The sequence below is a fragment of the Callorhinus ursinus genome, unplaced genomic scaffold (assembly GCF_003265705.2).
Source record: "Callorhinus ursinus isolate GAN/ISIS: 27379988/994484 unplaced genomic scaffold, GSC_fseal_2.0 scaffold31, whole genome shotgun sequence".
Lineage (NCBI taxonomy): Eukaryota > Metazoa > Chordata > Mammalia > Carnivora > Otariidae > Callorhinus > Callorhinus ursinus.
In genome coordinates, this window is record NW_027397093.1 from 13,852,111 (window position 1) to 13,878,079 (window position 25,969).

At 55.2% G+C, this 25,969-nt stretch overlaps 1 protein-coding gene across 3 annotated transcripts in view; it reads right to left on the reverse strand.

The window, feature by feature from the left end:
* Positions 1 to 1,323: 1,323 nt before the first annotated feature.
* Positions 1,324 to 25,969, reverse strand: part of SLC29A3 (solute carrier family 29 member 3) — a 49,380-nt gene continuing 24,734 nt past the window's right edge. For 2 of the 3 annotated variants that reach the window (XM_025850188.2, XM_073878858.1), the window contains 3 exons: positions 20,206 to 20,432; positions 16,078 to 16,240; positions 10,199 to 12,748 (listed from right to left, as the gene is read on the reverse strand). In XM_025850188.2, coding sequence (XP_025705973.2) covers positions 12,094 to 12,748; positions 16,078 to 16,240; positions 20,206 to 20,432 — 1,045 coding nt within the window. In that variant the 3' untranslated portion in view covers positions 10,199 to 12,093. Of the gene's footprint in view, positions 7,413 to 10,198; positions 12,749 to 16,077; positions 16,241 to 20,205; positions 20,433 to 25,969 lie in introns of those variants that run through there. The other variant, XR_012374222.1, reaches the window with a different exon arrangement.

Below are 25,969 nucleotides of genomic sequence, written 5' to 3' on the forward strand. Positions count from 1 at the left end.
CTGGGCCCCGAGGACCGGACACTCCTGGCCCTGGCCCACCAGCCTAGCCAACCTGGTTCAGCTCTGTGATCTGGGGCAAATGACCCTCAGAAGCTTCTTTGCCTTCCTGGTACTGATAATATCAATAGTGATTAATACTCAATGACATTATTACTGATTGCTTATTTTTTACCCTTGATAAGCATTCTATCATAGACGCTTTCTGATCCTAAGAGATAGGTATTTATATTATGACCATTTTGCAGAGATGAGGAAGAAACAGGCTCGGGGAGGGATTTAATTTGCCTTAAGTCACACAGCTCCACAGGGCCAGATTTCCAGCCCCAGGTAGTGCAATCCAGAACCCAAGATTTTTAACTTAAAAGCTTCTTGTGAGGATTGATGAGAGGATGTCAAGTCTTAGCCAAGTGCAGGCATCTGCTAAGTGCTCAGGCAAGGTTAGTGGGCAGATCATCAGATTCATAGTAACAAGTAATGACAGTCGTATCAGCATTGAAGAGTGACTGTGGCCAGAGCTTTGTCAGAGACATATTGCTTTGTCCACTTGGGACAGGGACCGTCTGGAAAATGAAACTGCCCTACTCCAGTTTCAAGTCCTTAAAAATGTTGAAGCCTCTGTGTCTTCCACTTCCTACTTACATTTCTCTCCACTTCTATTTTTACCCCTTCCTCTCCTTTTTACCAGTTACTGCTAGCTCCAGGGCTGAAGCCCTTTGCCTCTGAAAGTGGCCCCATTTGTGCCCTGAGTTTAAAGGGAACGATGAATAACTTCAGAAGTTCTCACTTTTATGGGCTAATATGAAAACAGCCACTAGAGGAGAGTTAATGGGGCCTCAAGTTAAAAGGGGGCCTTACCTAGCCCTTGACCTCCAAGTGGAACACTGTGGTTCTCAGGGCACACAGATGTCTGTCTTCTTAAATGTCCGAGACACTCATTGTGGAATCTAGGGACTCCTGCCTGGATGTCAGTTTACCTGCCTTGAAAATAATAAACTTGAATGACATTTGCCATATGCGAATGTCACCTGTATCTTTTTAATTTAATATTCTTTAACTCAGTTGCTTTACTTACATTTACTTTAAAAAACAAACTATACGGACACCTGGGTGGCTCAGTCATTAAGCGTCTGCCTTTGGCTCAGGTCATGATCCCAGGGTCCTGGGATCGAGCCCCGCATCGGGCTCCTTGCTCGGCGGGAAGTCTGCTTCTCCCTCTCCTGCTCCCCCTGCTTGTGTTCTCTTTCTCTCTTTCTCTGTCAAAATAAATGAATAAATCTTTAAAAATAAATAAATAAAAAGGAAACTATACGGGGCTCCTGGCTGGCTCAGTCAGTACAGCATGTCACTCTTGATCTTGGGGTCATGGGTGCAAGCCCCACTTTGGGTGTAGAGTTTACTTAAAAAATAAAAACAAGCAAAAAAGCAAACTATATTATCACTATTTAATAGAAAACCAGTATCCCCTGTCATAAATAGAAAAGGCAGGAAAGCATATAAGGAAGTACAAATAAAAACAAAACAATCCCAATTCTAGCAGGCAAGACCTTGAGCTGAGGGCAGATGTCATTTTGTTAAAAAGGGAGAATGGCGAGTTTTAGCGAGGCATTGAAGACTTTCAAGCACTAAACTGCAAGTGGCTCCTGCGGGTAATCAGGTTGAACGAATTGAAAAGGGAAGAGCCCCCAGAGGCTGAGATGCTGCCTCTTGACCCCTCCGACCTCCTAGCAGAGTATCAGTAGCTCACTTTCACCCTTGAAGACACAGTGGCCAGGACGCTCTATTGAGTTTAAAAGTCACTATCATCCAGTCTTTGCTCTGATTCTCTTCGGGTCTGCGGGGCAGGTGGGGAGCAGGAGATATTCCACAATGAGGGCGCCGCGAGGCTGTCCCCTCATGCCCTCCCTTCTCTGCGTCTCGCCCCCTCAGGCACAGGGGAGGTGAAGCCGTTGAGCAGAATTTGGTGTGCACCCAAGTCTTCACCCACCTGCTCCGCCTTCCCAGGGCCGCAGGAGGCAAGGGGGAGGGGCCGCTCTTCCTGTCTTACCTTCTGGGGGTGGGAAGACTTAACTCACAGAGGCAAGCAACCCCACTTTGGATCAGGGTCCCTGCACTGCCAAAGGGTATCTGAACAGGAAGGGGACGTTGGGAAAGGGTTTTCTGCGGGGCAGAATGTGGACAGTGACACCTTCGGCAGTAGGCAAGGGAGAGTTAGGAGAACCCAAAGGGGGCCTCAACTCCTGGTGGAGAGTCGCTGGCTGCTACCTCTCACCAACTGATGTACGCCCTCTACCAGCTGAGGGTCTGCACCCTTCCAGGATGGAGGTGGGGGAGCGCTGGGCAGGACCACTCTTCCTATAGTTGCCCCCTATACGAAAGTCTAGGCTTCTAGGGCCTCCTCCAGCCCCAGGTTGGAGCCCATGGCTTTTCTTGGTATCAGCTAGTTCCTGTGGCTTCGGGGCTGCTGTAGCACCAGCAGCGTGGAGCTCTGTCTTCCCCTGAAGCAGTAGAGATGTCCACTGTCTGCAAACCGCTTAGGAGGCTGGGAGGCAGCCACCGACCAGGGAGGACCCAGGGATCCCTGTCCCGTGTGTCACTAGGGGGGTGAGCAGTGGTGTGAGGAAGAGAAGAGAGCCCCTGAAATTTCAGTAAACATCTCTGAGTCCCGGCTACATTTCCAAATAAGGCAAGGCTTTGGATATTTAGGAAGACAGAGGAGAGGAAATAGGAGGCATAGAGAAAGAGGAAAGTAAGAGGTCTGTCTGGCTCAAAGGAAGTGGAATTTAACCTTTTTTTTTTTTAAGATTTTATTTATTTGACAGACACACAGCGAGAGAGGGAGAAGCAGGCCTCCCGCGGAGCAGGGAGCCCGATGCGGGGACTCGATCCCAGGACCCTGGGATCATGACCTGAGCTGAAGGCAGACATGTAACGACTGAGCCACCCAAGTGCCCCGGAATTTAACTTCTAATAATAAAAAGGAGCATGTGTGGGCCTGGTGCAAGAGTACCAATCGAGGCTCGTATACCATGTGTCTCCATATGTAAGTTAGAAGTCAAGTAGCAAACTTAAGTATGTTCTCCCTTCTGGAAGCTCAGGTCTGCATCTGGAATTCTCTGACTTCTTAGAGTTCTGCTGTAGAATGGGATGGTTCACCCCCACCTGTAGAGGGGTCTCCTGTGCACAAATTGGATGCCGAACCCGTATGTCCCAATGCAGCACCGCTTGCACACAGCCGTCCCGAGTCTAGAAGCACCTCGAGCCATCTGCCCGTGGGAGGACAGACCAGGAAAGAGCCCACCCGGCCGTGTTGGCAAGTTTAAGCGCATTTAGGCAAGGGACTTGGGAGTCCTGGGTACCCGGAGCATGGTTCGGAAGGGGGAGGGAGGTGCGAGCTCCAGGCTACCAAGTCCCCTTGAACCTACAGCCTCCTGGCCCCCGTGGGATGGGTTACAAGTGGGCCTGCAGTTAGTTTGGCAGTAATAACAAGAGCTACTGTCTTGATACCTTCTGCAGTTTACCGGGCACCCCGGGCTGATCAGAACTTCGAGGTACGCAAGATTAGTTCCCCATTATACAGGTGAGAACACGGAGGCTGACAGGGGTTAGGGACATGCGGAGAGTCCCCTGATTGTAATCCCTGTCCCTGAGCTCTTCCCTATTTGAAGAATTCAGGTGGCTAGTCCTTACCCAACATGGCAGAAGCCGAACGTCTTGAGCAGCAAAAAGCAAGGTAAAGGGACATTCCTGATGGCGTCACAAGAGGCCAACTGGTATGGCGTTAGCAGGCCTGGCGCATTTTGGCATTTGACCCCTCCTGTTCCCACAGAGCTTTGTGGGCAGAAGGTGAGCCACAGACAACTCTCTCCTGAAAGACAACTTAGATAAAGCAAGGCCAGACTTCTGCATTTTTAGTTCACAAAATGTTATGAGACAGTGCAGCCCCTTCAGTTTCTGTTGCAAAAAGCGTTGCTGTTTGGTAATGGCTCATTTCCCTTTTTGAGTCTCAGCAAAGACTCAGCAAAATTAAAAACAGTTAACACCACCTCAGCAACTAATGAGCCCAGAGAACAGGTAGGAAGTGTGACCCTGCCCTTGGCAGGAGGCGGCTCTGCACCCCCACGCTGCTGCTCCCCAATTACAGAACATGGGAGGGAGGGAGACCACAGGTCCTTCCGACTTGTCAACTCCAAGCTGTGGGCAGGACGCCTCATGCATCAGGCCTCCCCCTTTCTCCCTCCTCCCTCCTGAATATTTATGGTGGAGGGAGCAGGTGGGAAAGAGGCAGCGAGGAGTAAAGTCTTGGGATGCCAACCCCCAGGCAGAGAGCGTGAGTTTGGCTCTTAACGTGCACAGGCTCTGCCCTGGATCTGGGATCACTTTTAAAGAATGATGATTGAGTGTCAGCAGTGTGTTCACTTCTCTAAAGGCTTTCCAGTCCTGAGCCCTCAACTGGAACAGGAGCAGACGGAGGCCTTGCTCTCTCTCTCTGGGCCGGGTGTGAGCTCCTGAAGAGCCCTTATCCGTCGTCTCGCAGAGTGGCTCCTGAAGTGGGATTCCCGGACCGGCAACATCAGCACCACCTGGGGACTTGTTAAAAAATGCAAATTCTCATGGCCTACCCCAGACCCCGGGAATCAGGAACTCTGGGGGTGGGTACAGCAATCTGCATGTTGTTAAGTGATTCAGGTGAGTCTAGTGGGGGATGTCACCTTCAGGCCCTGGCGTCCTGGAGTCAGACAGACCTGCCTTGAATCTCAGCTCTGCCCCTTAGCAGCTGTGTGTCTGAGTCTTAGTTTTGGCACCTATAAAATGGGCATACTATGACTTCCTCAGGGTGAGCTGAACAGATTAAAATTATGCATCGACATGCTTGCTTATAGGGCTCCATGGGCGGTCACTCTTCTGTTTCTCTGGAAGTCAGATGAGACAGGGTAACCCCAGGGAGGCCTCCTTGGACATGCTTGCAGGCCACATGGCAGGCCCTTTCAGACGTGTGGCTTCTGACTCCTGCCTAAAGCCACCTCCAGCACCCTGTGATCCTGTGCCTGCTTCTCAGTACTGGACCAGGACTGACAATGTTGGTAGATGGCTTGATTTCCAGCTTCTCTAAAGGAAACTCTCCCACCTTTGAGGGCAGTGCACAGACCTCCTCGGGGGACCACAGGTACTCTGTCAACCGCTTTCCCAGATAAGGAAACTGAGACAGACAGGTTAAGAAGCTTGTCCCCCGTCGGGATGCAAAATCGGGCAGGCCAGCTCCAGAGTCCCACCCTTCAGCACTGTGTGTCTACAGGGACACCATCTAAACAGAGCGGGCCACTGGCATCCTGGGGGTCTGAAGCCTTAGGACAGGGACTCCTCTGCTCACCTGACAGATGTATGTGGCCCCTCTGCCCAGGAGCACACGAACTTCTGCACAAGCTCTCAGGCTCCGTGAGCCTCTCACTGCACCCAGGGGCCTGAGCAACACCTGCGTAAGGCTCTTGGAAGGACAGAAGTCCAGGGTCACTAGCATGCTCTGCCCTCATTACGCTCCACGGGGCGGGCCTGGGGCTGGAGCAGCAGGGGTGGGGCTGTGGGGGGAGACTGTGGCCGTGGCGGGGAGGTTTCGTGTCCTTCTGTCTGGAGGGTGAAGTGTGTGAGAAGTGGGCTGGGAACATGCGGCTGTTTGCAGAAGAGCAGGACTGAGATGCTCCATCTCCTTGGGCCTCTGGGAACTCAGTCTGGAAGACTCTGCTGATCAGCACAGGCTGGGTGCCTGACTGTCTAGAGCCACCCAAGTGTCATTCCGCCAAGAGGCAGGGGTTGGACTTGGTGACCTCAAGACCCCTCCCAGCTCTAGGTGTGTTTAAGTCAAGGACAGGAGGTGTGGGCATCTGAGGACCTCACACTTCAGCCTGCTCAGTGTCCGGGAAGGTGGGCGCCACCCCTGGTTCCTTGGCACCCTGGAGAAGACTCACGCGAGGCATCTGCCATGTAAGGTGTAGGCAGCAAGGCTCCCTGCCTGGAACTACACGCTCCGCAAACCTGGCCCTTGGCTCGGCGCACTTTACGTTCGGATGCCTATAAAGCCTGCTGCCCTGGTAACCAAGGGCCAGTGCCTGCATCAGACACCACAGAGGCACTGAGGGCAGGCCGGGTGGCTGCTATGCCTCACCCAGGAGAGGTCAGTCTGGCCACAGGAAGGCTGGATGCCCCACAGCGCACGCCGCCCACCCAGCATGTGGCCCAGGGCGCCTCCCATCAGGAAGCCTTCTAGGCAGCAGGGTGGCCGGGAGAGAAGCCAGGCTTTGGAACCTCACAGCCCCGGGCTGAATTCCAATTTGACCTCTTGCTGACTTAACCTCTCTGAGTCTCAGTTTCCTCCTCTGTGAGATGGGGCCGCCCCACCTGGCCGGGCTGTCGTACGTGGGCACAGTGGCAGGGACTCAGCCATCGGCCCCTCGTTTACTGTGATGCCAGGAGCTGGGCCTGTGCCGAGGCTCACAGCCCCGTCGGCCCTCGCAGAGCCCCACTACAATTGTAATCTCTGCATCGCAGCCCAGCGTGGAAGCAGAGACAGCCCTCGTCCACGAGTGTTCTTCCAAGGTTAAAGTCACCACACCCCGCCCGGGTGTAACAAGGCAGAAGCGTCATCCTGTGGGCAAGAAACACCTTTCCAGCTGCCTCCATCCAAAGGTGGGCAGGTGAGGAGGGGAGGAAAGGAAAGCACCTGGCCTTAAAGACAGAGCCAGTGGCCACGGGAGAATCTTTATAGGATACCTCTCACTCCCATTCACCGAACCACCCGCCTCCCGGAGCTGGGGGGAGACCCAACTCCCAGCCCACCCTCATCTCCTCTCTTCTCGCTTCCTTCCTCCTTCCTCCCTTCCATCCTTCCCCTCCTGTCTTTTCTCTTCATCCCCCCCGCCCCCGACTTATAAAACAATCACCGGATGAGCAGCACCATCAAGCCACGATCCCGGGGAAGCTCGTCCAAGCCGACTCCGTTGGCCCCGACTGTGGGCCGCACTGGGAGATGTGGCTTTGAGAGGTGGGCAGGGGAGGGGCTGAGCAGCTGGTACAGGGGACAGGCCCAGAGTCTAGTGAGGGAAAGAGACAAGGTCAATGAGTTAGTCCTGATAGGTTAGGTAAATCGGGAAGGTGCGAAGATACAGCCTTCCAGAAGCTGGTGATGAGTGCCGATTACACCCGGCTCAATTCTCAAGGTTTTCTACGAGTTACCACCATGCCACTTACCACACACAACAGCCAGATGCACGGCTGGAACAACCACGGCCAGTCAGGTTGAACTTGCCCGTGGTGCGAGGACAAGGTGGTGGTGAGACTCAAACCTGGGCCAGTGGGCTCCAGAGCTCAGAACCAGTTTGAGACACGACCAGTGTCTACAGGGCATCTGTGTAGCGGGCCACCTGTTGATGAGGCAGGCAAGACGGGTGTGGAGGTAGCCACTTTTCCAGCTGAGGCTTACCAACAAAGTGATGTGGCTAGCCCAGAAGTCAAAGTGAGGGGCAGAGTGTGGTCTGGGGTCTTGGATCCCCAGCTTTCCTCCTCACGCATCCCGCCCCCAGGTCAGGTGTGTCCAGACAGCTCCCCGGCACGGCCATAAAGAGCAGGCATCAGGCCGGGCTGGGCTGGGCACTGGGCGTGGGGTGCAGCAGACTGCTGTGGGCAGCAGGGAAAAGTGGGAGGAAGCACGTTTGTTGAGGACCTGTTCTCAGCTAGGTACTTCTACATACAGCCCGGGGGCTTATTTACCTCTCATAGCAGCCCTGAGAGGCTTCTCAGTTGTGAGAGGGTAACAGCAAGACTGGACTGGAGCACCGCACTAGGAGGCAGCAGAACCAGAACTCCCACGTGGGCTGGGTGCCCAAAGCCTCTGACTGTCCAGTCCTCCCTCCCCTCATGCACTGCAGGCCTGGAGCTCCCTCCCACTGGCAGGCAAGGGCAGGAACTGTTCTCGGGGGGGGCACAGGGCCAGCGCCTTAGCTGGCTGGAATCCGGTGAGGACAGAGAGTGTGACCGTCTCTGTCACTCTCCTTTGCGTTCAAGCCCACGGCAGCCTGAAGTTGAGGTCATCTGTCAGGCTGAGGCTGGGCGCCATGCCCTTGGGTCAGCCTGCCACACGCAAGTGAGGTCGGGTGCAGCTCGGCCTACGTGGGCTGGGTGTGTGGGGGGGACTGGGTGTGCCAGGTTGGCTCACTGGCACCCTGGACAGTCACATTACAGAACTTATCATCCCCTTTAGAGATGAGGAAGTGAGGCTCCAAAGGCGATGTGACTCAGAGTCAGTGCCTGGTGGAGCTGGGGGCAAGGCTTCCCGAACCAAACCATGTGTTGCGCCCTACACCCTGTGTCCAAAGATGGGCCCAGCAGCACCCACGCTGGGACGAACTCAACGGCAGGGGCTGGTGTGGCCGAGGAAGGGCTGAGGGGACCTGAGGGCAGGGGCTGGGGATCGGACTGCACAGGGCAAGGCCTGGAAGCAGCCCAAGTCCTGTGCCAGGGTCCATGAGGACCCAGTCCAGCGGGCACTGGTCAGCCGCACTGGTCTGATCAGTTAGGCCAGGGCCGGTGTTCTGGGCAATCCATCTAATTGACACAACACTCCCACCGGGCCATGGAGTGAGGAGTCGGGGAGACAGGTGTCAAGAACCAAGGAGAAAGCCAAGGTTCAACCAGGGGAGCAAGAGGGCAGGGTGGGCCGGGAGGACCTCTTGAGTTTAAGGAGAGCTAGGTTTGATTCTTGTCTAGGCTACTTGGTAGCTGAGTGACCTTAGGTACGTTACTTAACCTTCCTGAGCCTCCTTGTGTTCATCTACAGATGGGGAAATAATTGGGGTGAAGACCTGGTGTCGGACAGCACCGGGCCGGGGTTCTGGGCGGCTGATGGAAAGGCTGGACCCTGGGTCTTGGCCCGCTGACTACTCCCAGCCTCCACCTGCTGTGGGGCCGGAATTCCTTCTGCGATCCTGCCAGGGTCCAAGCTGAACAGGGAAGTGGGCTAACCTCAGCCACTGGGTGGAGGGCAGCATTGACTCAGGCCCCAACAATGCCGCCACCAAGGAAGTGAGGATGGTAACAGATATTAGAGGCTTTGCTCAGAAAGCCCACAAAGGTAAGCCTGGGCTGTACATGTAACTGCCCACGGAATGAAATCTCTCAGCTGATTTTTGGCCCTCTCTCTTGTACTTGGAGTGCTCTATAAAAGCATTACATGGTCTCAGAAGCCGGGGTCCTGCAGTGACCTCCCCCCACATCATGTCCAAGCTGATGCAGGGGCCCCGAATCTTCTCTAAGGAGCACTGGGCTGAAGATAGCAGAATGAGGAGTCTTTGCCTAATGACAGCCCCTCCTGTAGGAACAAGCATTTTCTTAGGACCTGTCACCCGCTAGTTGGAAGAGTCAGCTCCGGTGGCCGCCTCTGGCTTTCTTTGCTGAATAAAAGGAGGGGAATGACGATGTGTGTGGTCTAGAAGATATACAAGGGCACGTACTAAAAACTGGCCCTCGGGATTGAATCAGAGACTACGAGGCAAAGCCAGCTTCTGGGGGACTCCCCCACCCTCACACTGAAAAATACCCTTTTCTTCAGCAAGTTTTGTTCACTCCCCAAAGCACGTGAGCAAGTTCCACAAGCCTGCTGGGGTCACGTGAGACAAACCCCACGAGTGAGTCCAGTGCCTGGGAAGAGCGGTTTCTGAACCACTGTCTGTCCTCCCGCTGGGAGATGCGTTTTTACGTTCCTTCCTGCCTCCCCAGGAAGGAATGATCCTTTGTGAAATGCTCACGAAGGTGAGCAAAAGTCTGGGTAACTCCCACCAGCCAAGCAGCCGACGTCTCCTCCTCCAGGAAGCTGGCCTGTGCCCCCCACCCCCACCCCCAGGGCTGCATCCTAACGGCTGGCCACCCTCTCGCCCCTTCACTCTGCACTCATCTCAAATCATTTCACTCACAGGGACACCTCTTCTACTTCTGAACACTATCTCCCTTCAACCGAGCGTGTGAGGCGCCCTCTACTCTGCTCCGAGGTGGTCCCCATCTCTAAGCGCAGTGATGACTTTACTTTCAAACGGACATGCCCCCCGTTTGTAAAACACCTGAGGTTGGGATGAGTTGACCACCCAGACCACTGCCACCAAATGATCACCAGCATTGGAGTCGGTGAAAAAACCAAGGGAGAGATTTCAGGCTCCTGCAAGGGGAGGGGAGACAGGAGAATTTATTTTTAGTTAGAAAAAATTTTTTTCTTCTAGATACCAAGTTTCAGAAAACCTTTCAAGGGTGTCTTTTTCAATTTTGTGGCCGGAGAGAGGGAGTGTATCCTAGCCTGAAAGGGTGGGGAACATAAGCTGCTCCCACTGGGTGGATTACTTCCCTGGCTAATCGGCTGTCTCCAGGACACCGGGGTGCCCGAGCTCTTCCGAGAAGGAGCGGGTGGGATTTATGGCTCTCGGGGTTGGTGCTTCTTGGGGGGCAAGCTCTGTTCTTTCTGCATGACTCTCGAAAAAGAACTCCTGGGTCTGATCTAGCTCCTTTCTCTCGGATTCCCAAGCCAGCCTGTTCCCCCCAAGGAACAGCACTGCAGAAGCCTTCAAGGAACCTAAAGAAATATAAACTACTACTCATGTCAGACCATCGTGGGGGGGAGGGCACACAATCTGAGGGTTGCCTGCCATAACAACAGCTTCAAAATACACAGCTAATCCAGGACAAACCAGCACAGAACACCACCCAGTACTGCTGGCCAAAGCTTCAGAGCTATCCTAATGTGCATATGGGACCAGGAGGCTGGTGGCCCCTTTTGGGACACCTGCTGCCCCTCCAAGTCTCGGCTCCACCTCTCTGCCTGCTCCTTGGCTGTGGTTCAGTCCACAGGGGCTTCGAGGAGATGGGAGGGAGGGAAGGATGAAGGGGGTCTACCTCCTGTGGGTCACAGCAGGCTGGAGATGCCCCTTGCCCCTAGCCCTGGTTAGGGGTAGAAGGGCCTTGCTATTTCTGGGAATATAAAGCACAACCCCGTAGGATTCCTACACCCTGTCTTCAAATATCCTCATATTATCCAATTGGAGTATGCCATTTCCTGCCAAGACCCTGACTAATCCAGCCACCAATTAGGCTCTCGTTAAATATCCAGGTATTCATTATGCCCTTGAACCAATGTGCTTGACATATTGTAAACATGGACAGGAAAAGACTTCCACCCTGGCACAAGCCACAGACCACTTGGAGGATCCCTGTCTGAACACCCAGGCCTGACCCCCTCAGTCTCTAGGACAGGGGAGCCTTCTGGAGCCCAAGTTTAGGGAATGGAGGATTCCTAGAAGGCCTGTCTTTCTGGGGCCCCCCCGTCGGGTTGGCAGGTACTCTCTCACGACAGAAAGCAGGGGTCTGACACAGCCTTGGGTCTTGGGCCTGACAACTGGCCATTCCAGTGGATTTCCTTTTTTGGGGGGGGAGTTAAGTAGGCTCCACACACCCAGTGTGGAGTCCAATGCGGGGCCCGAACTCACAAGAGGACCCTGAGATCAAGACCTAAGCTGAAATCAAGAGTCCGACGCTTAACCGACTGAGCCGCCAGGTGTCCCTCCAGGGAATTTCCATTCTAGGGGAACCCCCTGGAGAGGGAGGGCTGCAAACTGTCACGTCACGCTGTCCCCTGGAGGGAGCAAGGCCGGAAGAGGCAAAGGGCCTGTGGTTGGGTTTTGGCACTGGCCTTGTAACAGCTTGGAGTCAACACCGGCGACGAAGGTCACAAGAGGCTATAAAACAAGGTGGAATGTAACCAGCAGCTAGAAAAGTGATAGGCATGCCCACTGTCCACTGAGTAACTGTGGTCACTGTGCCCCATTCAGATGTCTTTTGGTCTCCTTCAAAGGTCTCAGGAGATCTCCTGAAAGTGGAATGTGTGCTCGGCACAGCTGCCTGCTCCCCGGGGAGAGGGGAGGCCCGGGTGAACTCGGCTCTGCACCCGGCCCAGCTGCAGCTCCCTTCTGCACGCTGCCCCAGCCCTCCTGGCGCTGGCTCCCCATCTCACCAGGGCTCCCAAGTGTCTGTCGCACGGCACCGAAGTTCTTGCCATCACCCCCACTTCTAGATGAGGTGCACGAGCAGGGCAGAGCAGGCCGAGCCCAGGACCAGGCCCAAGCACAGGTAGAAGGACATCACCACCCCCGTGGCCTCAGCCAGCTCACGGGGCACGATCTTCGGCCCGTACATGAGAGCCAGGGTGCTGAGGTAGCCGTTGCTGAGTCCCAGCAGGGAGGTGAAGAGCACCGGGTAGAGGTCAGACCGGAAGAGCACCGTGCGCAGGCGGACGCGGGGCTGGTAATTGCAGAGCATGAAGAGGGGGAGGAGACAGGTCCGGAGGAGCACAAGCCCGGGGAGCACCTTGCTCCTGGGCCCCGGCACCTGAATCCAGGCTGTGACCTGCCGGCCACACAGGTCGGCGAAGTTAAACAGGAGGAAGGTGGTGAGGGGGACGAAGAACTTGGTGGTCCACGGAGAGCCCGAGCCCTTGTCGAGGGACTCGATGTTGGTGGCGATGGCAGGGAAGACAAGGCTGGTGATGAAGAACAGGTAGACGACACAGAAGCCCAGGCCAGCTGTCCTCTTCAGGATGGGGCGGAGGGGTGGTATGGAGGGGTCGCGGGGCCCAGGGGCTGCCAAAGGGGCGCTGGGGGAGTCCTGGGGTGCCTGGTCTTCCCCAGAAAACACGTGGGCTGGCCAAGCAGGCCTCAGGTAGAACCTGCAGGTGGAGAGGGCTCGTGGTCAGAGGACCCCGGAAAGCAGGCTCACCTGGGATTTCCAGGGACACGGCAGGGGACCTACAGGCCTGGTACACAAAGCCTCAGGGAGCCCTCAGACATGCGTGTCTCGGGGCGGCCACGGGGAGCCCCCCACAGTCCCTGGCCTGCCCATCCTGGTGCTGCCTGAAAGGCTGGCCACAAGCAGAGACAGAGGGAAGCAGCACTAACTGCCCCCTCTGTTTGGTCTCACTCCTTAGGGGTCTTGATGGTTAAAAATCTGGCGGCTATGGCCCTACGGATGTGCAAAAACCCCCACTCCCCCCACCACGTGTCCTTCCTAGTTCTGTTTCTTAAGCAAAAGTGGGATCAAACTACACACATCGTAAAACTTTCTGCAACAGGACAATTCCTAAATACAGTATATAAATGCATTACCTAGCAGCCCAAATAACATCCTTGACGATGATATACACATGCGTGCACATAATCGCGTCTAGAACAGTATCTCGTGGCCAACCTTTAACATGGAGACACATGACCCAATGCCCCTCTGTTGTGTAGTGTATTTCATTGTATGCATATGATTTAATATTCATTGTATGCATATACAATTTAACCGTTCCCTTACTGACGGACATTAAGGTTAGCTCCAATTTCTCTACTACAAATAATGGTGCAATGAGTAGTCCCACACATACAACCTTGCACCTGTATGTATTTCAGTAGAGCAGATTTCTAGAGGAGGAACTTCTGGAGCAAAACGTTTGTATCTTTAAAATTTTGATAGCTGTCAAGTAAATTGCTCTCTAAATAGGTCGGACCAATTTGTCTCTGCTCTGTACCACTCACCTGCCCCATCTCCAGTGTCACCTGCCCTGTTAATCTCTACACAGTCGTTGGTTTCTTCAAAAACACTGACCACAAATTATAACCATCGAGTTAGTTTCTGGTTTATCATCTGGCTCCTTCGATAGAAGGACCATGTTTGCCTGTTTCCAGCTAAATCTCCCGGCACAGAGTAACCCTTCAAAACATAATTATAACTAATATGTCTATAAAGGTGTCTTTCCCCCCATATCCTCAACACTGAATATTATCAATATTTTCCATTTCTGCTACTCTGACCACAGTAGAAGACGCTTGGGTCACCTGGCCTCACCGTCTTGCTGTGTGACCTTGCCTGAGTCACTCAACCTCTCTGGGCCTCAGGTGCTGAAAGCCAGGAGACATAGGCTGACTGCATGACCACACCTCACACAGAAGGCTTGGTGTGGGGTTGGGAGAACAGTAGCTCAGTGATGGCTGGCTTCTGGTATCAGCCCCCGTTCTGTCTCCCCATGTGACCTTAGGCCAGGCACGCCCCTCTCTGGGCTCAGTCTCCTCCTCTGTAAGATGGAGGGGTGCTGCAGCTGCGAGCTTCTGAGCCCCCTGCCAAGCCACCCATCCTAAGCGCCTACGGGTAATAAGCAAGTTGCTGGGACGGCTCCTCCTCCGAGCCACTTTTCTGTGTGATGCTCAGCTGGGCACTGCAGCCTTGAACTCTGTCTTGTTCCACAACCGCTCTTTAGGGAAAGGAGTATTCTTACTTCCCCCACTACTCAGTGGCAGGTCCCAGCCTGAAGTCAGCTCTGAGAGGCCTCCACCCCAAGGTGCCCTGGTCAAAGCTCTTCCTCATCAAGCTCTTCCACATCTGTCTCATGTCGCCCTCCTGGAGCCAGCAGCTCCCCCCACCCCACCATGGCCTGGGGCTCCATTCATCCTGGGGGCAGCCCCTGTGGGCTTCCCTTTTAACTATGATTTAGTTTGAGCAGCCCCAGGAGCACGGCTGTCTCCAAAGCTCCTTCCTCAGATGCATTTTTGTAAACCTAGAAGTCTTGACCAAAGTGTTAATCAGCAAAGAAGGAGAAGCTTCCATGGGACGGCATAGCCCCTGGCTCAGCTGGGAAGGATTTTATGAGGATTTCAGTTGGAAAGTGAGACTGGAAACTAAGGTGACCAACTGTCCCATTTGCTGAGACTATCCTGGTTTTAGCACCAAAAGACCCGCATCCTGGGAACCCCTTCAGTCCCAGGCAAACGAGGAAGGTTGGCCACCCCACTGGAGATAGACCCATGTGAAGCACCGTGAAACAGGACACAGGGAAACGGCAGGAGTACTGGGACCCTCCTGCCTTCTGTCCGTTCCATGACTCAAACATGGTGCAAAGGACACAGCTGTGGAAACAAATCCGGGTTCAAACCCCGGTCTGCGACTCACCAGGGGAGCAGCCTGGGCACGTCTATTAACTTACAAAGCCTCGGTTTCCTCATCTGTAAAATGCGGAAGGACGGTAACAACTGCACACAGTTGTCACACATGAGAAGTGAAAGAAAGACACCCAGGCATAAACCGCTGAGCTCAGGGCCACCATACAACATGGGTCCCTGTGGGAAAGGGCAGAGCCAGGGCCTGGGCCTCCCCAGCTCAGCCGGCTGGCCCCCTGGGCGGCCACAGGCTGGCCCCCTGGCCTTCTCCGGCTCCGCTTCTTCACCTGTAGAAAGGGGCAAATAATTCCTGCTTCTCCTACATCAAATACAACAGTGGATTGGAAAACGCCTTGCAAAGAATAAAATGTGAGAAAAAGTTAAGGGCTATTGTTAAAAGAGCAGCAAGAAGCACAAAGAAAAAGGAGAGATGAGAGAGAGAAAGCATGAGAGAGGCTGAAGTGAGAGAAAAGGTCCCCCAGGGGGAGGGAGGCCTGGGGAGACAGTGAGCACAACGCAGCTCTGGGGCCAAGGGGGCGCTCAGGCACGTCGTTCGACCTCGCGGAGCCAAGCCGGGGTTCTCGTGTGCGCACGGGGCCGGCTGTGATGCACCGTAGTGCCGCACCCCACGAGGAACAGGTGCCTGAGCCCCAGAGGAGAGATGGCTCATCAGGCCGGGCTGAGCACAGTGCGGAAGCGGCAGAGGTGCTCCGCGAATGGAGCTGTTCTTCATCACTATTATTCCTCAGTCCCACTTCGGGCGCCTGCCCTCCCTGCCCCTCCCTGTTCAAAACCTGGCAAACTCCAGCTGCTGGGGGGCGTGCGGGGGGTGCAGCACAAAGCCGGCTTCTCGGATCTGCCGGGGCACAGCAGTGAACAAAATCCACACCATTTCTGCCCCGGTGGTGGTGGTGGTGGTGGTGGTGGTGGTGGTGGTGGTGGGCGGTGGGGGGGGCCTCTCTCCCCAGTGGGGAGATGCGCAGTAAGCGAGAAAGCAACCAGGCCACAGCTAAGGGAAGACCGCAAGCAGGTCCGGCCGGTAGAAGCAGAGCTGGGGGCCGCCCGACGGCAGGGCGGGCCTCACCTGGCGTACTCCAGCCGGGGTAGCAGCAGGTAGAGGCCGACGCAGAGCCCCAGGAAGACGTCCGCCGTCAGGAAGAAGGCCAGGGTGCTGTCCGTCACATCGCTGGACGCCGCCAGGTCCACCAGCAGGGCCACGGCACTGATGGTGCCCCCCATGGCTCCTCCTGCCGAGAGCACAGGCCTGTCACCGGGACGGGCGGGCCCACCTTCCTCCACCTCCGACCCTGGACCCTCCATTTCTCTTTACTGCCCTTCTGGTGGAGTCAGCAGTTTTAGATTCAGGGCCGGGACTTCTCAGAGAGCCCTCTCCTGTGCCCTCAGCCCAAACCACCTACCAACCAAAGTGGGCCAGAGGTTCAGGGAATGTTCTAGCACAGGCCCTCCCATGGCTCGGAGCAACAGAACCACCATGTCGCCCACCCGCGAGCTCAGGGCACTGACCTTGTACCCCACGGGAGGTGTGGCACATACACACGTGAACGCGGGTGTGCGCACAACACACACGCGCTCACGCTTTCTCATATACACTCTCTCTCTCACACACACATTGCTGTGCTATCACAGTCTTACACACTCACACTCACATGCATGCAGCCGCCCTCCCACATGGAATGCTCTCTCGCCAAGGGCTTTGCCATGTGACCCATGTGACTCCGTGCCACCACCATTCACTGCTACCAACAGAGGAGGCGGCACAACTTAGTGCATCCATGGCTCTGGGCGCCAAACGGATGTACATCTGACCCTTGACCCCGCAGCTCACTTGCTGCGACTTGGGGGCTAACGTGACTCCTTGGAGCCCCAGTTTGCTGGTCTATAAAATGGCGCTAACAAGCCCTGCCTTGCATAGCTGCTCTGAGGACTGAATGTCCGGAAAGGGCCCAACACACAGTCGGCTTTCAACAAGTACCGGTCCCCTTCTTTGCCACAATCACACCGTCACTTCTGGGAGGCGGGGGGCGGGGGGGATGTGCCTTATTTTTCTGTCGAACCCTCACAGCCGTGGCTAGTCAACCTGTGCTGGGCAAGACTAAGAGGTCAGACATGTTGTGCATGCCCCCAGATCACTTACTCCTCTCCGTCTCTGTTTCTTTGCCCGGAAAATGGGGCTAATACTTGTGTCCTCTCCGTCCCCCGAGGCCTGGTGGGTATGTTGCACTGCCGGGCTGAATGAACGCGTCTGCCCGCATTCGAGGACCAGGATACTGATTCTCAGCGAGACAAGGAGGTGGCAAACCGCAGACTGCAACCAGCAAACCGGCCTGCGCGGGCAGGGACGGCCCTGTCATGGTCATGCAGCCCCGACCAGGTGGCACCTTCTGCCTGGTGTCGCACGAGCAGGAGCGGAGAGCAACGGTTGAGGGCCTCGCCCACACTCTGCCCGACAGCGCTGGGGCTGAGCTTCATTTGCCTGGGCAGGGCCCGGCATCGGGATTTGAAAGGATGGCAGAGATTTCAAAGTCAGCGCAGTGGTGACAAAGAGCACAGACTCTGGAACCAGAACATCTGAATCCAATCCTGGTTTGACCGCTTCCGGCTGTGTGGCCTTCAGCAAGTCACTGAACCTCTCTGTGCCTCCATGTCTTCATCTGTAGAATGGGGATGTGAGTAATACCCACATCAAAGGGCTCTTACGAAGATAAAAAGGATCCTGAGCCGGAAAGCATTCAGAAAGGTGCCCAGCACACAGAAGTGCCTATGAATCCTCTCAGATCCCCAGTTAGGTGTTCGGCTATTTCTGTCCTTCCTACATCAAAGTAGCAACAACAGGGTAAACTCCTCGCCAACCTCGGAGAAGCTGTAATCCCCACCTGGGTGTTTTGGAAGAACTGGAGCTCAACTTGAGTAAGACACTTGCCGGCTACCCTGAGGAACAGATCTTAACATCACTGCCTATTGATTTCGCTCTCTCTCTCCTCAACTTGTAGGGAATTTACAATATTATCATCAACAACAAACCAGGCCTCCGGGAGCTCATCTTTCATGACTCCCTACTTTTATCTCATCAGTTATGGAAATACATGCAAATGAGGGGTTTAAAAAAACGCCAGCACAAAACAAATGAATTGTTCCTCCCAAGCCTACACTCGCAGAATTCACAGATGGGCTCCTCTGGACGAGAAATGACGGAGGCTAGGGAGGTGGCGGTGGGGCCTCTGGGAGCCGGGGCCACCTCGGATTTTCCAGGGTGAGGGGCGCTCAACCTCCCCCTCTCCCCCCCGCAGAGTGAGGACACTGGCTTAGGGCCCCAGGGTAATCAATACGGAAGTGCGAGAGCCGGACTTTTCAACCTTTGAAAAAATGGACTTTCTGAAACATTCACAGGAGAGTTCCCTTTTTGAGAAGATTCACAGGTGGCCAGATGAACCCGAAGGGCCCCCTGCCAGCATAAATGGTGTGTTTGGTCACTGGCTCCTAGACAGGTAGCCAGCAATGTGGTTGTAATGAAAAATACATCCTTTGGCAGGATGGAGGCAGTTGAGGGGACAAGAGCTTCTCTCTGCGACTCGGGTGACAGAAGAGATGACATCCAATGCTCGCAGGCCATTTCCCTCCGGCTAGGCATGTCCTTCTCAAAGCCCTGCTAGGGGCATATTGATTGTACTCAAGAAACTTAGCAATGGGTCCACTTTTATTTTACTTTAGACCCAAGGATTTCCCCGGGTAGAGCCAGAAGCCTAATCTTATGTCCAAAATGGCAAACAGATTGAGCTCACATCTGAACTCTGATCTGCAGGTAGGAACACCTCCAGGGCTGAGTTGAGAAGGGGTAGGAGGCTTAGGAGGAAAGATACGGATCTATTAGTGATGTCTGGCACTGGTGCGGGCGTGGAGAGGGGATGCACACTTGTCCAGGTATTTGTCATCCCTGCCACATACTGCCTGGTGTTATTAATTCATGGACACAGAAGAGATTCCTAGTGAAATTCTTCTCAAGTGGACAAATGCTTACAGCACTCCTTCATGCAACAGGGATGTGCCCGGACACCGAACACAGCAGCTGAGTCCCCAGTCTGGCATTAAGGGATGGTGGTCTTCTGCAAAAGCACAGATTCTTACTGACCCACCTCCTTTTTATCTTGTTGGGACATCTGAGCGAGGGAACAGAGCTGCTAAAGGCCTGGACCACGGGCTCAGGATCAGCATCAAACTTCAGCCAAAGGGGTTGGCCCAAGTCGTGCATCTGCGTTTCCAGAGAATGCAAAGTTCAGGGTCATGGAGGTGTTTATTTGCTAGGCTATCAGCTCCTGAACGGCTGGGTCTTGTTCATCTTTGTATCCCTGGCACACAGTAGGACTTCTATAAAATGAGAAAGGAAGAAAGGGGGGGAGAAGCTAAGAGGAAGGAAAAGGAAAGGGAAGGGAGGGAAGGGAGGGGAGGGGAGGGAGGGGAGGGAGGGAAGGGAGGGGGGGGGGGGGGGGGGGGGGAGGGATGGGAACGGGGGGGGAGGGGACAGGAGAAGGCATGGGAACGACGAGGAAGGGAAGAAAGCGATGCTGCTTCAGGAGATGCACTTGGTAGACAGATGCCGAAAGTGGCCGCAACTGGCTTCCCTCCCACCGGCTCTTCCTACAGAATGGTTTTCATGATCTCCCGCTGATGTGTGTGGGTCTGTGTTCTCCCCCCTCGCATCCGGGTGGGCTCGTGGCTTTGGTGACCATGGCCCTAAATGGCTTCCACATCTAAGTCATGAAAGGAAATAATGCTTCTGCCTGGGTCTCCTGGGATGCTCGCTCTGGTGACCCAGGCACCATGCCTTGGGGAAGCCCACCCAGCTGTGCCAAGACCCCGGCAGAGTGGAGCGCCCCGGCCCCGGCCCCGGCCTGGCTGAGTTTCTCGGGAGCGGGTCTCCAGCCCTGTTGGGCTCTATCAGCTGATGCCGTGCGGAGCAGAGGGGAGCTGTCCCTGCCGACTCCTGCCCGGACTGCAGATCTGTGAGCCAAAGAACTGACTGCTATTGTTCGAAGCCACTAAGTTTTGGGGTGCTTTGTTACCCCAAAATAGATAGTGGAAATATAGCTAACACTCGCTGCCTTTTCTGGAAGGGTCGCTGCATGCTCACCTCTGGCTCCTCCGCATGACCCCCAGGTAGACTGACCTGGTGGGCCGTCTGGAGTCTGGCTCTCACCTGATATCAGTGCCTGGGAATTCCTCATGGGGAAGGAGCCGGTCATGCCGAAGACACTGCTATTGAAGATGGTGGAGGTGCCGCTGAGGATCGCCATGCAGATAATGGTGACAGCAAAGAAGCCAGAGGTCCAGGAAGAGGTGTCCACCTTCACTAGCACGGTCATCACCAAGAAGATGGCCAGCATGACAGTCAGCGAGGCCAGCACACGGACACGAATCGGAACCCTGTGGGGGGAGGGAGGGATGCCAGAAGCGGTCAGAGATCCCCTTGGGCCTCCCACGCCGGGCCACGGGTGGTGAAGGTTCTTAAGGGACACTGCAGCCGGGAGGCCTGGGCCTGAATCCTGCATTCCTAGCTCACTACCTGTGTGACCCTGGGTCAGTAACTCAATCTCTCCGGTTTCAGCTTCTGCATCTGTATAGCAGGGAGGAGAATGGACCCACCTGCAGGGGTGGTTGTAAGGGTCTCTGGAGGGGTGTGCGCAGAGTGCAGGGGGCAATATCAGCCCAGGGCAAATGCTCGGCGGATATTGCTTCTTTTCATCTTGCTGTGAGGTTCGAGGACAGGACAGGAGGGCTCTCAAGCCCCTGCTCCCCCACCACAGAGCTGAGCTCCCACTGGCTTTGCCTAGTGTTTCAACGAAGCAACCACCCTCGGGGTTTCCTTCTCGCAAAACTTAGCAGTGAGGGGAGGAGGGAGACGAGCAGAAAATCATCATCATCATCATCATATAGCAATTACCCAGATAGTACGTAATTTGTGCTAAGTACTCTTCGGAATGTTTCTACATGCTGACTTGTTGCGTTCTCGCACCAGCCCTGTAAGACAGGCCCTCCTACTTATCCCGCACATACAGGGAAGGAAACTGAGGTCAGAGATGCTAAAGAACTTGCTCAAGGTCACTCATTGTGACCCCGAGAGGGCTGGCTCCAGTCTGTGTTCTCAGAAGGACACTCTGCTTCCTTGAGTGCCTTCCACCCTCTCCCAGCAGCTGGAACTGCCCAATACCCCAAGGAAGGGAATATGTGTGGTGCAGAACAGGCCAGGGCAGAAGGATTCTCCTGTCATGTCTCAGTAGCCACGGGCAGCCGCTGATGCCGGCGCAGCCTAGGGCCGGCCCCCAGCCCCCCACCAGCAGCACAAACCATACGCCCTTCCCGGCCCCCAACCGCCCAGACACTGCCCTGAAGGGAGGAGCAGAGAAGGCTGGCTCTCCTGCAAACAGCACATTTTTATTCCAGGGAGAGAGAATATCATTGAAAGGGGCTGTTTAAATCATCAGATTAGACTAAGCTTTAAGCCGGATTGGATGTTTGGTTAATTTTCCTGCTAACCAGTGGGTGGGGGCTGGGAGGAAAGCCAGATTAGTTACACACGCCAAAAAAAAAAAAAAAAAAAAAAAAAAAAAAAAATTATAAAAAAGAAAGACCTGAAAGGCAAAAAGAAAAAAAAAAAGTATCTACATATATATGTACATAAATAGGTGTGAAATGATGAGCATGAGAAGCAAGGGTTTTTCAAAGTGTTTTTGTGGCTCCAGGCTAACTTGAGTTTTCTCTGATCTTCATTCTGGTCCTCGCTGGGGGAGAGCGGGGGTCGCCTCTGCTGTGTGAGGGGCAGACGGAAGCCTGAGGATGCGAGGAGGCAGTTCAAGGTCGCGGCGTGAGTCCGTGGGGAGCAGGGGGGAGAACCCAGGTCGGCTGAGCCTCCGCCCAGGGCTGTCTGCTAACATGCATTCTCTCCAGCGCCTGTTCCACAAGCGTGTGTTGGGCAACTCCTGTGTGTCAAGCACTGTGTGGGATGACCCGGGCCCTGGCCAGACGAGGGCCAGGCATTTTGCTTTAGTGTGCACAGTGGGAGGGCCTCAGGGCATCCGAGGGGGCCCAAAACCCAGCCCGGGGGTCGCACAGTCTTTCTGGAGGTGGCACCGAAGCTGGAGTGTAAGGTGTGCCGGGATGTGAGTGCACACGTCTGGTGAGAGGGGGTGCGGCTAGCCTCGGGCTGCAGGTGAGATTGAGAGCAGAAGCCGGAGGGAATCGGAGCCCTACCCTGGGGGGCCTGGTCCACCTGCTAAGTGCCAAGGCTTGACCCTCAGAGTAGGGTGCAGGGTGGGCATGCGGGCTTCGCCTGCCAGCATCCCTTCCCTGAGGAACACTCTTTCTTCCACATCAAGTTGTTCTGGCGAGGTGGCCGGCCATATTGTCCACCCCTGACCCAGCCACAGATGATGGACACATGATGACTGGGTCTGGGGTGACTGGAGTGTCCCATGCCACGGGGCGGGTCGCTGAATTAGGTCAGGGATTAGCACGTGAGCCAGGCAGGGCCAGTGAGGGCTCTCCAGGGCTGGAAGGTGGGGAGAAGTGCCCTCTCTGCCACGACCGTGTTGGGGGCTGCTGGTTGCCACCTGGCCGGCTGCATGGAGAGAGACCACATTTGGGATGAAGCCAGGCAGACACACACAGAGCCCAGGGACAGTGCAAGAGAAGGACAGCCCTGGGGACATATGTAATCCCCTAGATCTAGCAATGTGTGGAGGCAGCCCTGACTTCAATTTTCCACGTAAAGAATGAGAAAATCCTTTTTGTGTCTCTGTTGTCTGTTACAAGAGTGCAAGTTAACACAAAGAGGCACATCAAGGTTTCTAGCTGGTGGGTGACCCGCCCATGCACCCTCCCCTCTACCCGGAAGCAGGCTGCAAGTGACGGGTAATTAACACTCCCAAGAGCAGGCTTCAACCAGTAATGGGGGCGTGGGTGGATAAATACCCCAGCTCCCTCCCCATCAGGTGTGTGCTCCACACTGGGTCCCAGAGTCCCCAGGCAGGTCAAGCTAGGTCTCTCTCTGTGGGAGCTGGTTTGGTGAGCCATCCTTTATTGGCTGCCTTCCCCTCTCGTTTCCCCCTCTCCATTCTCCTACCTTCACCTCCCAAATAAACTGCTCGCACTTAAAATCCCTGTTCCAGGGGCTGTTTCTGGGGAACCCCACACTACAATGCATCTTCTCGGGGTCTGCAGGGGCCTCATCCTGGGCAGGAGCTGGTGGGCAGCCAGGTAGAGCACCTGGACCCCTGGGGGCCCAGGGGATCCGGTGTAAGTGCACACCAGGGGCCCTGGAGGCTGGTGGTCAGGCCCACCTCTGATGTTCTGGGTAGTTCTACACACTCAACAGTGTCACACAGTGCCCTCCACCCTCTCCCAGCAGCTGGAGCTGCCTGATACCCCAAAGATAAGAGCCAGCAAGGGCCCAGAGCCTGGGTCAATATAACGTTCCCATTTACAATTATAAATATTAAGACAATCAAGTGGAGAGAGAGGGTGGGGACCAAGGCCAAAACGCTTTACCAGACCCCTGGGGCAAGAAGGCAGCCCAGGGCAGACTGGGAGACATGAGGAATACTGCCAGGACAGTGCCCTGTCTTGTTCTCCCCCCGCCCCAGGGCGGACACAGGGCCTGGGAGGGACTGATGAGTATCCGCTGGATGCACAAACTGACAGGCAAGGGCTATTAGCAGTGCAGGGAGACTCTCTGCTTCTTGACCCCCCCAAGCATGGCAGGGAGACCACTGGAAACACTTGCTCTTTCCAGCCAGCCTTAGGAGTAGCCTCTGCCTCTAACCTTACCTCCTCCCAGCCCTGGTGAAGACGAAGTCCACACCAGGAATGCTGATGGCATTCCAGGAGCTCTCTGGGTCCTGTCACAACAAGGTAATTAGTTGCCCCCTACAGGAAGGTTGCTCTGGAGAGAGCTGGGGGACTTCTTGCCCAGCACCCCCAGGGTGGTGGGAGGTGAGGAGGTAAGTGCCAAAGGCAGGACAGGAGCAACGCAGTCCCCACAGGTCCCTTGCCTGCACAGGCCTCCTCCTTGCCCGCAAATTACCTGCCACGTGACCCATTCTGCGCCTGAGCCTCATCCCTGGGCCCCAGGTCCTCAGGGACCTTGCGTGGGGCTCTCTTCAATGCCCACGAGGCTTTATGAAACATGCCGCATGAAGCCCACCCCACACGCCGTAATGGGGGCATGCTGGCCTCGCTCTGCTTCTTCCCCCTGGACTGGGAGAGTGGCCCAGGGGACAGCGGTGCCATTACGATGGTAGAGAAAGTCTAGACAAGCGTTGCCCTGGTGTCAGTGGTTCTGCTCTGGAACGGGATGGCCGTGGTGACTGCGTCAGCCCCTGGGACCCTGGGGCAGGCCACAGGAGTGTGAGATTCTGGGAGAGGGCTGCCGGCTCCCCACCCCCTTGCTAGAGAGGACTCAGGACCCCAGGGGGCTGATTTCTTCATAAGTCTCTCAAATGTAAATCCTCCTCATAAGTATTTATGATGCTACAGATTTAACATAATAAAACACTTGGAGATTATGGATGAGCCAGTCAGAGAAAGCCAGGGTTCTCCAGGAGGGGAAAAAAGGAGACATTTCAATTTCGCACATTCAATAAAAAACAGCTTAGCCCCAAACCATCTTCCCACAACCCAGAAACAGATGGAGGCCCATGAGCGTTCCCCACATTGCCTTCGCCCCTCTCCCATAGGCAGGAGAGGGCAAGGGTAGGCCCTGGGGTGGGCTGAACCTTCTGGAAGATGCCCTATAATGCTGAGCCTTCAGAGCCAGCAGCCTGCCTGACCTTGGGAGGGTGGCTGCCTGGGCGGTCCACTGTCCCCACTGTGGACAGACCTAGACCTCCTTTACTACCTCCTTCCTTCCAGCTTCCTGAAGACAGGGCAGAGACCCTCATCAGAAGGCTCTGAGGTGTGGCTCTGGACGCAGGGAACGGCTGGGGGACCCAGAGGTTCCAAGTACAAGTGTGGGGTGAGAAGGGTCCTAGTTCCCTTCTGGCTTCACCCTGTTAGTGGCCATGTGACTTCAGGGAGCCTATCTTCCCATCCATACAACAGGTACCGAGTCGCCTGCTCTCCGGCTGTTGGGAGGATTAAAGGAGACAAAGCTCTAAGGGGTACGAGCGCTCGGAAGCACTACTCCAGTGTCCTGAGGGTCGACCTTCCCTGCCCCTGCTGACCACTGTCCCAGGCTGGCTTCTGGCCTGCAGGATCTCAGGACCACAGAGGAGGTACAGCATCACCTGGGCCTCCCTTCACTGGTCCTGTGGTCTTGGGTGTAGTCCTGGCTTCCGCCTGGAGAGCGGCTAATGTCACGGCCTCCCTCTCAGGTTACTGTGTGTCACCAGGCGTCACCCCTTGTTCGAGGACACTGAGGGTAGCCCCGTGCGCCAGAGGAAGGCACGAGGAGGCGGGTTTAGGGTCAGCTGGTTTATGATTGGGGTCACAAGGCCCTCAGGCCATCTGGGCCCCATTCTGCTCTTCGCCCTTACGGCCTACACTTTGGTTTTAAAATGGGTGCAAATTCTTTGCCTCTCCTTCCGTTGACAGGTGGGTCTAGGTCTCCTTGAAACCAAATGGGCTTGGGGAGTGCCTGGCCCTGCTGAGTCCGGCATAATGACGCCATGTGGCTGCAGATATTAGGTCACAAAAGCCACGTAGCTTCTGCCTTGCTCTCTTGAGCACATGCTCTTCAGCCACAAGACGAAAAGTCCTACTACCTGAGACCAACGTACAAGAGACCCCAGGGAGGGGAGGGGAGGGTAGAAGAGAGGAGAAGGAGATGGGTGCTGGAGAAGGGCCAGCAGCTCCAGCCCAGCCCAGCTTTCTGCAGCCACATCAGAGGCAGCAAGTCAGAGCTGCCAACTGAGCCTGATGATGCCCAGAGCATGAGACATACTCATTGCTGTTAGTGTTTTAACCCA